The 15,000-nt window shown below is 42.9% G+C and overlaps 2 protein-coding genes and 3 long non-coding RNA genes across 9 annotated transcripts in view; 2 read left to right on the forward strand and 3 right to left on the reverse strand.

The window, feature by feature from the left end:
• LOC310722718 (uncharacterized protein) overlaps positions 1-1,215 on the forward strand; it is a 10,214-nt gene extending 8,999 nt beyond the window's left edge. Inside the window, exon 3 of one of the 2 annotated variants that reach the window (XM_083535375.1) lies at positions 1-1,209. This exon is cut by the window's left edge and continues 125 nt beyond it. In XM_083535375.1, the coding sequence (XP_083391501.1) occupies positions 1-861 (861 nt within the window). In that variant the 3' untranslated portion in view covers positions 862-1,209. The other variant, XM_083535374.1, reaches the window with a different exon arrangement.
• The window catches only part of LOC310722759, a 17,515-nt gene extending 7,473 nt beyond the window's left edge, over positions 1-10,042 (forward strand). The window contains exon 2 of the long non-coding RNA XR_014532478.1: positions 9,136-10,042. This is a non-coding gene — a long non-coding RNA (uncharacterized lncRNA). The remainder of the gene's footprint in view (positions 1-9,135) is intronic.
• Positions 1,554-2,359, reverse strand: LOC310722880. The gene is made up of 2 exons (XR_014532527.1): positions 2,065-2,359; positions 1,554-2,012 (listed from the first exon to the last, which is right to left on the reverse strand). It is a non-coding gene; the product is annotated as an uncharacterized lncRNA (long non-coding RNA).
• Positions 7,961-8,715, reverse strand: LOC310722753. Its single transcript, XR_014532471.1, has 2 exons — positions 8,544-8,715; positions 7,961-8,503 (listed from the first exon to the last, which is right to left on the reverse strand). It is a non-coding gene; the product is annotated as an uncharacterized lncRNA (long non-coding RNA).
• Positions 10,043-11,122: 1,080 nt separating the features above from the next.
• The window catches only part of trim62.1 (tripartite motif containing 62, tandem duplicate 1), a 25,417-nt gene continuing 21,539 nt past the window's right edge, over positions 11,123-15,000 (reverse strand). For all 4 annotated transcript variants that reach the window (XM_083535341.1, XM_083535343.1, XM_083535344.1 and 1 more), the window contains one exon: positions 11,123-12,098. In XM_083535341.1, the coding sequence (XP_083391467.1) occupies positions 11,548-12,098 (551 nt within the window). In that variant the 3' untranslated portion in view covers positions 11,123-11,547. The remainder of the gene's footprint in view (positions 12,099-15,000) is intronic.

The following is a 15,000-nucleotide window of genomic DNA, read 5'->3' on the forward strand; positions in this document are numbered from 1 at the left end:
CCGCTGCTGGTGGTCGTGGAACTGCTGGTTCGTCTCTTATGGGGTGGAGAGAAGGTGACCTTAATTACGGAAAAAAGGGACGCTGACGGAGATGCCTGGGAGAACGAAGAGGACAAAAAGGCAAACACGGCGTCCTTAAAGGCTTTAGGTTTCCTCGGTTGTCTCATGCTGTGGTTCATGTGTGGGACGTATGCCGGGTTCAGCTGGAGGCAGGAGCAAGAGAGGGTGAGATCTTGCATGGAAAGGGGCAGCTTGCTCTCTACGTGCCTCCCCTGCCTCCTCAATGCTGCTTCACCCTTTAGCAGGCAACTTTTCTGGGCTCTGCCTGCCGTCGTTCTTTTGCTCGGCCTCGCTGCGATTCTGAATTTTATGGTAGAAAAGTTGAGGCCTAATACTTTTCATCCAGAGCCTCTGATGGGACAAACGCTTGAGAAGACGTCTATTCCTGAACTCGTTTGCGATGTCGACTCGAACAGCTGCGCCACTCTCGGCTCTCGTAATGATGAGCGACGATGGGCTCCGTCGTGTTTGAGAGCAGAGCTGCCTGAGAGCTGCGAGAGCGTCACGCTCGTCTTGAGAGTGCACCGTGCCGCCCCGCACCCCCGTGAGAGCCAGCTATGGCAGGCTGTTACGAGGGAAAGCCCTCGCCTGAGGGGAGAACTAATAACAGGACTGCTATGTGGGCTTCTGGTGTGCATGTTCCCCACAGTTCTCAGCACCAACGTCCTGCTCGTGAGCAACCTGGACGCTCTGGCTGTGTACGTCGTGAAACATCTGCTCACTCCTTCTCCACTGCACGTTAAAGCAGAGGTTAATAGAGATGCATGTTTCCACAGCACACCTCGGTCTGAACATTCCTAACATGCCAAGGTTATTTGTACAATTGGAAACCCTGGACGGGATCAAGCATGTGTACACACACACACACACACACACACACACACACGTTTCTGGTAGGAAACTTCAAGAACATGGGAGTAACATGAACATAAACTCCACAAAGGGGGAAAGTAGGAGCATGTTGCTATTTTGTGCACGAGGGCTTTGTATAGTGATAGTAAAGATATTGATGTCTGATTTAAATATGGCGATCGTGATGTCTGGATTTGTAGCGTTTGATAAATAAATACAAGAATTTTGAATGAATAAAATGAAAAACTGCATGTGTACAAAGCGTAGTATCACTACAGTGCAGATTTCTGTACATATTCACACTGAGTCCCCATCTTCTCTTATAATGAGGCGCCACTCTTCTGGGAAGATCTTCCACCATACTTGGTAAAGCAGATCTTCATGGAGCTGACTTTGTGCACACACGTCATGCTGGAACAGGTTTGGGTCTCCTAGTTCAAGCTAAGGGAAAATTTCATGCCACAGCATCCAGAGACGTCCAATACAGTTGTGTGCCTCCAAGTTTGTGGTAACAGTTTGGTGAAGAACCACATACAACCAGACTAGAACAGACTCTAAGCGTCATAGCGTTAATATACATGTTTATTTTTAACATGGGCCTGCCTGAATACTCGATTCTGATTGGCTGGAAGTTTTGCTGATTTACATTTATTTATGTTCGAAAAACAAGTACCAGAACAAATGTATTTTAGACAGCAGCGTCAAAAAAATAAGAAGCTTAATTACTGGGATGCTGTTGTGCCTCACACAGATGGCTGTACACACACACACACACACACACAATTTTATAGCTGCTGTAAAAAGAACAACATCCAAATTAGACTTGATTTGGACGCCGTGTTTGCTTTCAGCTCCGGCCGTTTTCTAAAACTTGTATTATTATTATTAGGTTATGAATAAACATGGAGCAATAAACTGTATGGCAGTCTGTAAGCATTCACATACGTTTGCGTTTACGATTTGTTTGGTGTGAGTCAGTCTGTGTGCTGTTACTGTTTAGAAGGATGGGGGTCGTTTTTATTGTCTATTAGAAACACTGCCACCTACCGTTCGAGGCGAGAACTGCACACAGACATAATCAGGGGGAAGCGGGAGCTCAGCTCCAGGGTTAGGGCTCTGAGTTACTGATTGACAGAGGTGGCAAAAGCACACACATACTTCACTTCAGTAGAAGTGCAGATACTCATGTTTTAAAAGATTCTGGTAAAAGTTGGAGTACTGACTGTACTTTTTTACTCAAGTTAAAGTACAGAAGTTTGGGCTCTGACATGTACTTAAGAAAAAGAGTAGCCATTACTACTATCTGTTTTAATGTCACACTGGTAACTGGACCCCAGGTCTCACACACACACACACACACACACACACACACACACACACACACACACACACACACACACACACACACACACACACACACACATATATATATATATATATATATATATATATATATATATATTAATTAGGGCTGTCAAGATTATCATGAGTTAACTCGGTTAATTAAACTAAATAGCACATTTGTATGTGTTATAAATGTACTTTAAATTAATACTTTTCACGTTTTTAATATTCTAAATAACATGCGCAAGGACAAACATGGATGCTTTAAGCAAATGTATGTTTATTATTAATAGAACGGTTCCATTCAATACACCGTGATTACTTGATTACGTGATTAATATTCTTGCAAATGTTTTAAAGTAATGTTTTAAATTACATAAATTATCAGGACACCAAACGGAACATTTGCTATGTTTCCACACGGACGATTAATGAGGTGATACCGGAGAAAGCTTTCTATACATATATTTATGATGTCTGTGCGCCCTCTGTCTGTTTTCTACGGTGGCCGAAAAGTGCAAAACACATTAACAAATCCGAAAACAAAATAACAAATCCGAAAACACAAAGTCAGACAAACCGGAAAAGGTGGGTATAGTTTGTGAATGGAAACTAACCGATCATTGGACGAGACACCTGTCATTCACCTGTATATCTTGATATATAATGGATTTGTTCATTTGTTTTCTAATTTGTTAATGTGTTTTCGGATTTGTTAATGTGTTTTGCACTTCTCGGGTTTGTTGTTATTATAAGTGTGTACAAATAAAAGCAGACGCTTTACAGGTTCGAATGATCTATTGCTTATTTCTGCACGATCCAAAAAACCAGAGTAATTTAATTTAGTTTCGCCGTTATGAAGAAGAAATGGCACAAAACGCGCCGGTGCGTTTGTCGACCCCAAAGGGTTTTGATTGTGTGCTGATTTAATTGTTGTCTGATTTAAGACTTGGCGCATCAGTAAAACAAATGTTTACTGATTTAAAAATATATATCTATTTTTTACATTTATTTATTTTTGTTTCAAATCGGAGTGAAGAAAAGACCTCGTCAATAAATGTGTTGCTTTGAAGGTTTTAATTTCACCTTTTTTATATTTATCTATTTATATTTTTTATAAAAATAGCTGAAGATGTTAAGGTTTTTCGTTGGGAGTGACGATGATGGACAAGATTAGAAATGAGTTTATTAGAGGGACAGTGCATGTAGGACGTTTTGGTGACAAGGTGAGGGAGGTGAGATTGAGATGGTTTGGACATGTGCAAAGGAGGGACATGAGTTATATTGGTAGAAGAATGCTGAGGATGGAGCCACCAGGTAAAAGGAAAAGAGGAAGGCCAAGGAGGAGGTTCATGGATGTGGTGAGGGAAGACATGCAGGTATTTGGTGTGAAAGAGGCAGATGTAGAGGACAGGGTGGTATGGAGACGGATGATCCGCTGTGGCGCCCCCTAATGGGAGCAGCCGAAAGAAGAAGAAGATATTTTTTTATAAAAATGGTTAAATAGAAATGCGTGCTGCATTGATCGCACGTTAATAAAAGTCGTGCTGTTACAATAAATTTGTACATGTTATTAATTTTGACACCCCTAATTAATATATTAATACAAATCACATTTCGTAATTTACTTACGTAATGAATGAATCCAGACTGAACTTTCACCATGAAGAACATAAGTAGAGAAAAGATGACGATGATGATGATGATGATGATGATGATCAGAAATGTGTCTGTTCTCAGTCATGTTTCCATCACTGACTCCCTCTGTCTCGTCCACATTAACCCCAGACTTCTTACTGCCTTCTGCCTGCTCATTGTGAGCTTCAGAAACTAGTCTATGTCTGTGGTGTGTGTGAGAGAGACAGGAAATGATACACCAGTGCATTGAAAAAAGCTGCGCAATGACAGGAAACAGATTTATGGGCTAAAAACTACGCAGTGAGGAAAAAAAATTATAATTTCACCAAATAGATTAAAACTAAAGGTGAGCAGTTTTAGAGTCTGATTAGAGTCTAGGTTTGAAAATGTAGAAAGTACAGATATTTAAGTAAAAATTTGCCCGAGAAATAAATAGTGAAGTAAATTCTGATAGCAGAAAAATCTACTTAAATACAGTAACGAAGTATTTGTCCTTCATTACTTTCCTCCTCTGCTGTTTGAAAGGTCGGGGGTTTAAACCCAGGTATTGCTTTAAGAACCCTCTGTGTGTGTAAAGGAAGAATTTCACTGTGCTGTAAAAAGTACACGTGACGAGTACCAGCCCATTTACCTCTTTATAATCAGATACACAAATGATGTGTTTTATCTCGTAAACTCACAGTGGCATCAGCGTCACTGAGCATCACTTTACTTGAATCTAGAGATCGACCGATTAATCGGCTATCGGTAAAAATATATACAGATAGTTTTTCCGGCTTCTGGTGCACTATACTATATTTATTATTCATCAGAATACTTTATTGACACATTAGGGAAATTGTTACACTTATAATTGAACAATTATATTATTATTCATTATTATATGAGTATTGTATTCAATTAATCGATTCATATTTATTTACTATTTTTTATTTTTGTAATAAAGTTCAGTACTATTTTAAATGGAGTGTTTTTTTTATCCATTTTAACAACTAACTCAGTTATCGGTAAGTACGATCCAATCCATCGGTCGATCGCTACTACTTTATAGAACAAGAGAAAGTTCTAATTAATGTTATTGATATAAAAAAAATTCATTGATGCATTACTTTTTATTCATTATAAATGTTTGCGAATGTTTGCGATGTAGAATGCTGATCAAAACTCATTTTATATATATTTCTTTTACTCTGTGCTTATAAGTATTGGAACACCTGACTTTACCACCCATATGTGGTTCTTCACAAAAACTGTTCCCACAAACCTGGAGGAACACATATGTATAGGACTTTTTCCACTTGAACTATGAGCCCCAAACCTGTTCCAAAGCCCCTGTGCACAAAGCCTGCTCTCTGAAGATCTGCTTTACATGGGTTAGACGTGGTGGAAGATCTCCTGCTATAGAGCTCTAACCCTATTAAACACCTTTGGGATGAATGTGAACGCAGACTGCACCCCAGGAACCTGCTCACCTCACCTACATCAGTGCATAAATCTCCAAACAATATAGAGGAACATCAGAAGAGTGGAATATATTATAAGAGCAAATGGAGACTAAATGTCCTCAAAAAGAAGTACACAGCAACCGTATGGTCAGGTGTCCACAAACTTTTGGTAGTACCTGCATGATGAAATGGAATCCAGTGTTCGTCTGTGCTGAAGTTGAGATGTGTGAGAAAGCCGGTGTGATGTTGGAACGGGTGAAGGCGTGCTGAAGCAGGTACGCTGTGAAAAGAACACATCAAACGTTAAGCACAGACCTTCTCTTCTTCATCGTTCATGTTCTCAGAGAACCGGCTGCTTTGTTCTCTTTTAACCTGCAAAACAAAAGCGTCTTTCACACACACACACACACACACACACACACACACACACACACACACACACACACACACACACACACACACACACACACACACACACACATACACACACACACACACACACACACACAGTGCAGGTTCAGAAAAAGTTTATTTACAATACATACACTTTCTTTTCTTATGTATGATCTTTTATAATCAGGGCCACCCAAGTGTTCTGTGAGTGGTGCAAAAAAATTTGCCCCTCCCCCCCTCCTTTACACCTAATAACTGAAATGAAAATGTTGCACTCCACATGATGAAAGCAGACCCTGAGGGTAACCTTCTGAACCTTCTAAAGAACATTATAAAGCAATCTCTGGTTCTAATCTTCCTTTCCAACGATTCAACTCTACCATCTGCGAGGCCTGAAGTTACACGTTGGGACGGACACCAGAGGTCTCCCAGGTACTGCTGCGTTGGCACAAGCTTCCACTTCGTCACAGTGAAAGGAATGCGGAGGACGGCTTAAGCAATACTCAGACTTCCTTCTCGAACATCTACACACCATTTACTTCCTTTTCAGATCTCAGAAGACCAGGATCGAATATGCCAGAGACATATTTTGATTTTGGTATCAAAAAGTTTTGAAGACTAGTTTTCTAACACACCAACAGATGGCAGCACGAGGCTACACGCACAGTCACAGGGAGCACCAACCTTCATAAGTTCGTCCTGTGTACATCCTGTTCTGACTACGTGCGCTACCACGGCTGCTATTCTGACCACCTGTGCACCCGGTCACCTATTATTGATTTATGAATCAAACAACAAGTTTCATGTTGCTCTTTGTTCTGACTCGCTGTCCATGATGAAATAGCAGACAAGGTAACGCACGTGGTTGGAATTGTCTCAAAACCTTTTTGAGATCACGTGATACAGTAATATGCTAAAGTTGCCAAAGCAACACAGAGTTCAACAAACAGGATTCACGTGACTCTGTAATGAACATCTATAGCGACAATCAGGTGCTGAGATGAACTAAAGGTGGCTAAAAGCTTGCCATGTGACTGTACTGACTCCTTCCTTTCTTCCTTCAGCACTCGCGCTGATCTTCCAGCTCTGTAGCGACAGCATTTCCTGCTCTTTTAATCACTGGGTGATGATGTGGATCAGACACAATGCAAGAACGTTTGACTGCGTGGGATGCTGGAGGTGTTTTTCCATGGAAGGAGTTTCGCAGGATATCGCGTGCCGGAAAACAAAACGCGATCTGCTTAACGTGAACCTGGTGAGAAACGAGAGATGAGTGTGAGATGGTGAGAGATAAGTGTGAGTGAGAAATGGAGAGAGATAAGTGTCAGATGGTGAGAGATGAAGAGAGTGAGTGATTGAGAGATGTGTGAAATGGGGATAAAGTGAGAGAAAAAGCAAAAGATAGAGAGTGGAAGACAAAGAGAGAAGCAGAATTGTAGTGAGAGAAGGAGAACTAGAGGAAAAGAAAAGATAGTGTGAGTTTGAGAGATGTTGAGAGATGGAGAAACAACGTGAAAGAGAGAAAAAAAGAGGACGACAGTGAGAGATAATGAGAGATAGAGAAAGAAAGCAAAAAAAAAAAAAAAGAGAGAAGAGATGGAAAGAGGCAGACAGAGAGAAATAGAGTAAGCCAAAGATAGAGAATACGATTGAGAGATAGAGGGATTGAGGGAAAAATAGTGAAAGAGAGATAGCAAAATTGAGAGATGAAGAGAAAGTGTGAGTGAAAGAGAGAGAAAAGGTAAAAGAAAAAGATAGAGGGGAAAGAGATTAATTTATGCGGTGATTTATTCATGTCTAAAACTCATTACATTAAACTATTATTTTAATATTTTATAATAAAAATAAAATAAATATAAATTTATAATGTTTGAATGTGAAACCCTTTTATTTTTTAAGCTTGTGTTTTGTTTGCCTCATTTTGGGCAGGGTTTAAATCCAGAGACCGATCCAGTCAAGCATTTTTACACACAGCCCAGCTGTAACCTCCTGGCAGAGGCAAACAGGCAACAGGCTGAAATATGTGTGTGTGTTTGAGAAAGTAATCACTAATTCATTTGGGCAATTCGATCATTTCTGCCTAATTAAAACAGGTCAAAAATACCGGAGAGCTTCTGCCGAACGAACAATATTAGCGCAGCGCGATTTTTGAATTTAGAAACCTGTTCAATTCCCTCGTCTTCATACAAAATAAATATATAAATAAATAAAAGACACTCCACCTCGTTCGTTTCACCGCTCTTTATTCGTACAATAAAACATTTCATCCCCATGAAGGTCCAGCAGTGTGTGAACACCACGCCACAGCGCGTGGACACACGATCTCAGATTCATCAGCGTTATAATGGTTATAGTAAACGTTGTAAAATAAACGATAATCACCCCAAAACAGTCCCTAAAATCTCACAAGCATCTCTGCTCCTGATGTGCATCTTTACACATCCCATAATACCGGGTGCCGCCCAAAGCCTTAAAACAAAAACAGAGCGAGCAGCCACACACACACACACACATATATATATAAATAACCAAAAAATACAAGAGGTGCAAGTTTAATACATGGAATGAAGAACGAAAAGATAAAATAAAAAAATAAAAAAACAGTAGTGTGTTGGGGCGCCGGAGAGAAACTGGTACATTTGGTCCACTTTAGCACCAAGGATGCTGTTAATTAGTGCTGGTTAGCATCAAAGTGCTCGATTGGCTACGAGTGCGGCTCATCAGGTTCCATTATGGTACAGTGACATAAAAAAAATAATAATAAATTTATGCTAGAATTGTGGGCGGGACTAAAAAATATTGAGTACAAACATCAACTTTGGTCTTTGGGTGCCAATACTTATGGGAATGACATTTGGATCCTGAGCAGGTGGACTGTATAACTAAAACAATGGGAGCATCAATTGGTCATCATACTCCAGAGCTCCGGATCGACCGTTTGTCTTCTCGAATGAAATCGTCTCTTCTTGATCTCACAACGGAGCTTAACTGATAAAACCCCAAGTTGCACCTCCACTGCTAGACGTCACTCTGAACTACCCTGTAAAGCCAAATGTATTGGGACACCGGACTTTTCCAACCAATGTCGTTCTTCTCGCAAAATTGTACACGTCTTTGGATGGTGTAGCATTGAATTTGTCCGTTGCTTGAACTCGGAGACCCAAACCTGTTCCAGCATGACAATACGTCTGTGCACAAATCCATGAGGCCCCATAAAGACCTGCTTTCCATGGGATGGATTTGGTTAAAGATCTCCTGCTAAAGAGCTATAAACCCCATCGAAAATGTTTGGGATGAATGTGAATGCTGACTGCACCCCAGGCCTCCTCACTTCCTGACCTACATGACTTGACTAAAGCCTTGTGTCTGAAATGTCCACAGGATCTGGTGGAACCCAGAAGAGTGGACCTTATAATAATCGGACATAGGGACTAAACGTGGAGCGGGATGTTCAAAAAGAAGCACATAGCAATTTTATGGTCAGGTGTCCCCAAACTTTTGTCCATAGATTTGTGCGTTTTATTTCAGCTCCAGGTTTCAGTGTATCATTGCGTTCAGTCACAAAGTTCTGAGCAGGTTTTCCTGTTAGCGTGTGAGACGATGCGCTGGGGAAAGTGGGTTTTGCTGATGTGGGAACAAAAAGAAAGCACCACAAATACAAAAGAACGAACTGTAAAGACTCCCTGAAGCATTGGCGCAAAACAGAAAGCGGCATTTCTTTCGTTATTTTTGTAATAACCAGGCCGCGTGTGTTTACGCTGCGGTGGCGCGAACGTCCCTTCAGGGCAAACGGAAAGAGGAACAAAGCGCGCTTCACAAACTAACGGACGAACGAACGAACGACGTGTTTCTGTTTTTTAACAGAATTAAAATAGTGCAGAACTTTTATGTAAGACTCTAATGATGAACCCATGAGGTGCCAAAAGAGGGCGCATGAGGGCACACGCACACACACACACACACACACACACACACACACACGAACACACGAACACACGAACACACGAACACACACACACACACACACACACACACACACACACACACACACACACACACACACACACACACACACACACACACAGAGCCGGGTAACCCCCAAAAGAACAATAAAACATTTAGCACCATGAAAAATAGAAATAAAAAAAGGTTGTTTTTTTTGTAATAGATATGGAATGGATTGAGTTTGAATTCACAATAAAAATAGATTTTCTTTATATGTTCCTACCTGGTTAACACAGACACACAGACACACAGACACACGCGTGTCGACAGATGGCCGAACACACTGAGCGAGACGTCCAGAAAAACACCAGTCGAAGAAAGTGAGGGAACATAAGGAATGCAAAACAAATGTAAACGAGTGTGTAAAAGAGCTCTCGATTCTGATTGGTCAACTATAAGTGACTGTAGAACAGCGCAGTGAGGTTTAAGGTTAAATATGATGCTTTCTGTGATAAAGGATGGAGGGAGATATGAGGTGTGTGTGTGTGTGTGTGTGTGTGTGTGTGTGTGTGTTCTATTAACTTGAATAGACGGTAAAAGAAACTCCGACTCTCTCTCAAAAAGCTTTTTCATGAACATTACAAAAAAAGGCTATCGTAACCATAAAGGGATAAAAAGTACACCGTAGGCTGTGGGGTAAAAGGAATAAAGTGCCCCAGGAATCCACTGTTGCACCAAAACCTTCTGCTTCTGGGGTAGAAATGGGAGGGTTTTATTCTTTACGTAACGGACAGGTGAGGTGACTTCGCTCTTCCCGCAGTGTCCTGAAGACAGACAGACAGACAGACAGACAGACAGACAGACAGACACACACACACACACACACACACACACATCCACCCACCCACCCACCCACCCACCCACACACCTCAGCATGTTGCAGTTAGCGCCACTCAACCACAAATATTTGCTGGCGTGGGTAAATGTCACCTGAGCAGCAGAAGACATGTCTTTCTCATCACTAAAAAGCCTCGAAACACACACACACACACACAGGTTTCTCATTAATCACTGGCTAATGCACAAGCTGGAAGAGGAAGAAAGGAACAGTGGGATACAGGACTGAACATTTCAGAGTCTGAAGCTGGTTGTGCAATAGATAATAAACATCACTTCATCTGCAATAGAACACAAGCTCTATCGCTCTCTCTCTCTGTCTTTATCTCTCTCTCTCTTGTTCTCTATTTTCTCTCTGGCTCAAAATTGATCTCTCTATTTCTCTCACACTTCATCTCTCTACAACATTCTCTCTTTCTCCGTATTTCTCTGCTCTTCTTCTCTGTATCTCTTGCTCTCTCTCTCTCTCTCTCTCTCTCCTTATCTTTCTTCCTATCTCTTATCTCTCTCGCTAAATCCCCCTCTCTTTCTTTACTCTCTCCTTTATCTTTTCCTCTCACTTTCTTGACAACTTTCTCTCTTTTACCCATTTTCTTTCTCAAGAGAACTCGGCCACTGGAGGTGGACAGGATATGAGTCGGAGCATTGTGTGTGTGTGCGTGTGTGTGTGTAGAAAGAGAGAGTGTGAGAACCACAGCAGGACTATAAATGAGGAGAAAAACTGGATGTACAGAAAGCTGACATAGGGACATCAGGACAGAGGGACATCAGGACAGAGGGACATCAGAAAGTAGAGAGAACTCGGCCACTGGAGGTGAACAGGATATTCGAGGTCACGTTGCTGTAAAGCACATCTGAACTTCCAGAACTTCAACACACACCCCTAGCGCACGCACGCACACACACACACACGAAGAATGAAACACTATAGGTCTTTTGCAGACTGCCGGTGGAGTCAGACGTGTAAATCGGACTATAGTCGGACGGTGTTGATGCGTAGCGGCTGCACGTTCTTCCCGTTGGCGTGACTCTGGCCGGGGCTGAAGTAGGGGAAAAGCTTGACGGGGAACTTCTCTCGGTACGTGTAGAGCCAGGACATGTCGTCGGCGTTGTAGAAGACCAGCAGGCCTTTGGGGTAGTCCAGGTAGACGCCCACTTTCTCCAGCTTGCTCTTGACGTTCAGGCGGGTCCAGGGCTCGGTGCAGGCGCTGTACTGGTTTCCGTCGTGCATCACGATGCAGTAGAAGCCGCGGCTCGGGCTGATCTGGATGCTGCCCTTGCGGCTCACCGTCTCGTTGGCCACGCCGATCATCCACTGGGTCTTCTCCGAGACCATCACCTCCCAGTAGTGCACCCCCGAGCAGAAGCCCTCGGCCCCCAGCACAGACACTTCCACGTCGAAGCGGCGCGGCGAGTCCTGCAGAGGCTGCGGGTGCAGGTTCCCGTACGCCACGATGGTGCAGTCGTCAGAAAGAATCAACCGCTGGTGGGCCGTCAACGGATCCAGGGTCAAAGCTGCAGGCACTGGAATAAACAATAATAATAAAAAAAAAACCTATTAAAAGACTTTCCTTCTTTATTCTTAGGTCAAATCTGATACCTAACACTCCCAACTACCCCTGGAGATGTTCTACATGGACACCCTGAAGAGCAGCAGCTGCTTCTGTAATCATAAAGACTCATGTAAAACCCCTGTGACACTGTGTGGGTCCTGCTGCAGTCCTGAACGGGATCTAATGCAGCTTTATAGAAGGGTTCAGGGTCTCGTTATGGTGTGGTTTAGTTACAGGATCTGAATGAGCTCTGTTTCATGTCCTGCTGTCAGCCTTTCTTTCCCTGGCAGCCAGACAGAGACAGAAAGACACACAGAATGCAAAAGAAAAAAAAATAGAGAGGGAGAGAGAGGGAGTGAGATAGAGAAAGAGAGAGAAAGAGAGAGAGACACAGTAGACAGTGAAAATAAAAAAAAAAGGAAAGAGACAGAGCAACAGAAAGTCAGAGACAGAGAAAAAGAAAGGACAGAGTGCAAGAAAAAAAGAGGGATAAACAGAGAGCGAGAGAGAGGGATATGTAAAAAAAAAAAAAAAAAGCAAAGCAGCATGATGCGTGTTGCTCTGCTGAGACGAGTGGAGATCCTCCTGCTGCTGACTGAGGAACAAAAAATAAATAAAAGTTCATTTGTAAGCCGCGGCCTGGCGAATACGACCCTGCAGAGAGAGAGAGAGAGAGAGAGAGAGAGAGAGAGAGAGAGAGAGGATGGGGAGAACAGGAGGAAAAGAAAAGGAGACGGGCAAGAGAAGAGGGGCAAACATGAGGAAAAGGTCAAGAGAAGAGGGCAGAATATGAGGAGAAAAGAAGGGGATTAGAAAGAGAAGAGGGTGGAAGAGAAGAAGGGAGGGAGAAAAGCAAAAGAAGAGCAGAGAGAACAGAAGCAGAAGAGAAAAAGTAAAGGGGAGAAGATGGAGAGAAAAAGAGGAGAAGAAAAGGGCAAGAGGAGACAGGGAGAACAGGAGGAGAAGGGCAAAAAAACAAGAGAAGAGCGGAGAAGATGAGGAGCACATGGAGAGAACAGGAAGAGAAGAGCAAAAGAAGAGGGGAGAAGATGGGGAGCACATTGAGAGAACAGGGGAGAAGATGGGGAGCACATGGAGAGAACAGGAGGAGAAGAGCAAAATAAGAAGGGAGAAGATAGGGAGCACATGGAGAGAACAGGAGGAGAAGGGCAAAAAAACAAGAGAAGAGCGGAGAAGATGAGGAGCACATGGAGAGAACAGGAAGAGAAGAGCAAAAGAAGAGGGGAGAAGATGGGGAGCACATTGAGAGAACAGGGGAGAAGATAGGGAGCACATGGAGAGAACAGGAGGAGAAGGGCAAAAGGAATAATACTGACACACTGGCTGTGGTTCAGTAAATCATGTGATGAAACTCAGAGCGGTCGTGAAGCCCTGAGGGACACACGGAGGCAGGACTGCAGAGGCAATGTGAGGCAACACTTACTCGAGGCACACAGGACTCCTACACACACAGATTTTCCTCCCTGTGCCGACGTGAGGCAGGCGTCGATTTATTCACGCCTAAACAATATAGCCTTGTTTTCCCTGAGCCCCCCGAATCCAACACACACACACACACACACACACACACACACACACACACACACACACACACACACACACACACACACACACACACACACACACACACAAGTCAGAGATGGAGAAGGAAAAATCTCTGAAATATTTCCGTCTATTTATAGCTGCAGCTCAGAGAAGGACAGAGGACACACTGCTGTTTCCATTCAATCAGAGTCTGAGCATCAGGTAGCACATTAATATTTCAGCCTAGTGCTCTCAATACACACACACACACACACACACACTTCCCTCTCCCTCCTACATGTACACGCCCACCCACACACCTAAACACACACCTAATCTCACACACACACACCCTGCAGGTTGAGGGGAAAAAGCTGGAAAACTCAAGAATTAAAAAAAAAAAAAAAAAAAAAAAAAAGGAAAAGAAAAGAAAAGGACAGAGCTGTCATTACTAATCAGTGAGAGAGAGAGAGAGAGAGAGAGAGAGAGAGAGAGAGAGAGAGAGAGAGAGAGAGAGAGAAAGAGAGATGGGTCTCAGCTGATTGCTTCATTCTGCACACAGGCTGGAGAGGCTCAGCTTCACTCGCTTTAGCCAGCGTAGATGATTTGCAATTGCAGAAATTATTGAAGGGAAAAAAAAACAGAAAAGTGCGGAAAGAAAAAAATAAAATAAAATCACACAAACACACGGGGCGGGCAATAGGCCGAGGTTACGGGGCAGGGCGGGGCGACAGGGCGGGGCGACAGGGCGGGGCGACAGGGCGGGGCGACAGGGCGGGGCGACAGGGCGGGGCGACAGGGCGACAGGGCGGGGCGACAGGGCGGGGCGACAGGGCGGGGCGATACGACTATGATATCATATTGTGATTCTTGTATCATGATATAAAGTTTTGCGTACAAACACTGAGTAAAGCAGGAAAAAAGTCAATAATAAAATAATAATAAAATAATTAATCAAAATTAATAACAAATAATTTTTGAGATATAATATAAATGTATATATCCCTTCCTTAACTCCTCTCCCGTACTCTTCTTTGTTTCTATTCCCTTCTGTTTTTCTTCCTTTTTCTTCTGCTTCTCTTCCCGTCTCTCCTCCTCTCTTTCCTTCTGTTTCTTATCCCTTTTCTTGTTTCTCCTCGCTTCTCTTCTCCCTTCTTTGTTTCTCTTCCCTCATCTCTTCTCTGCCGTTCTCTTATCTCCTCTTGCCTTCTATCCACTTCCCTTTTCTCCTCTCCCATTCTAATCCTATTCTCTCTCTCTCACTCACCCGAACTCATCCATGTCTTCTCTCTGGACCTGCCTGATTCATCCTGAAGCCCCACCTCTGG

Source organism: Silurus aristotelis (genome assembly GCF_946808225.1).
Source record: "Silurus aristotelis genome assembly, chromosome: 29".
Lineage (NCBI taxonomy): Eukaryota > Metazoa > Chordata > Actinopteri > Siluriformes > Siluridae > Silurus > Silurus aristotelis.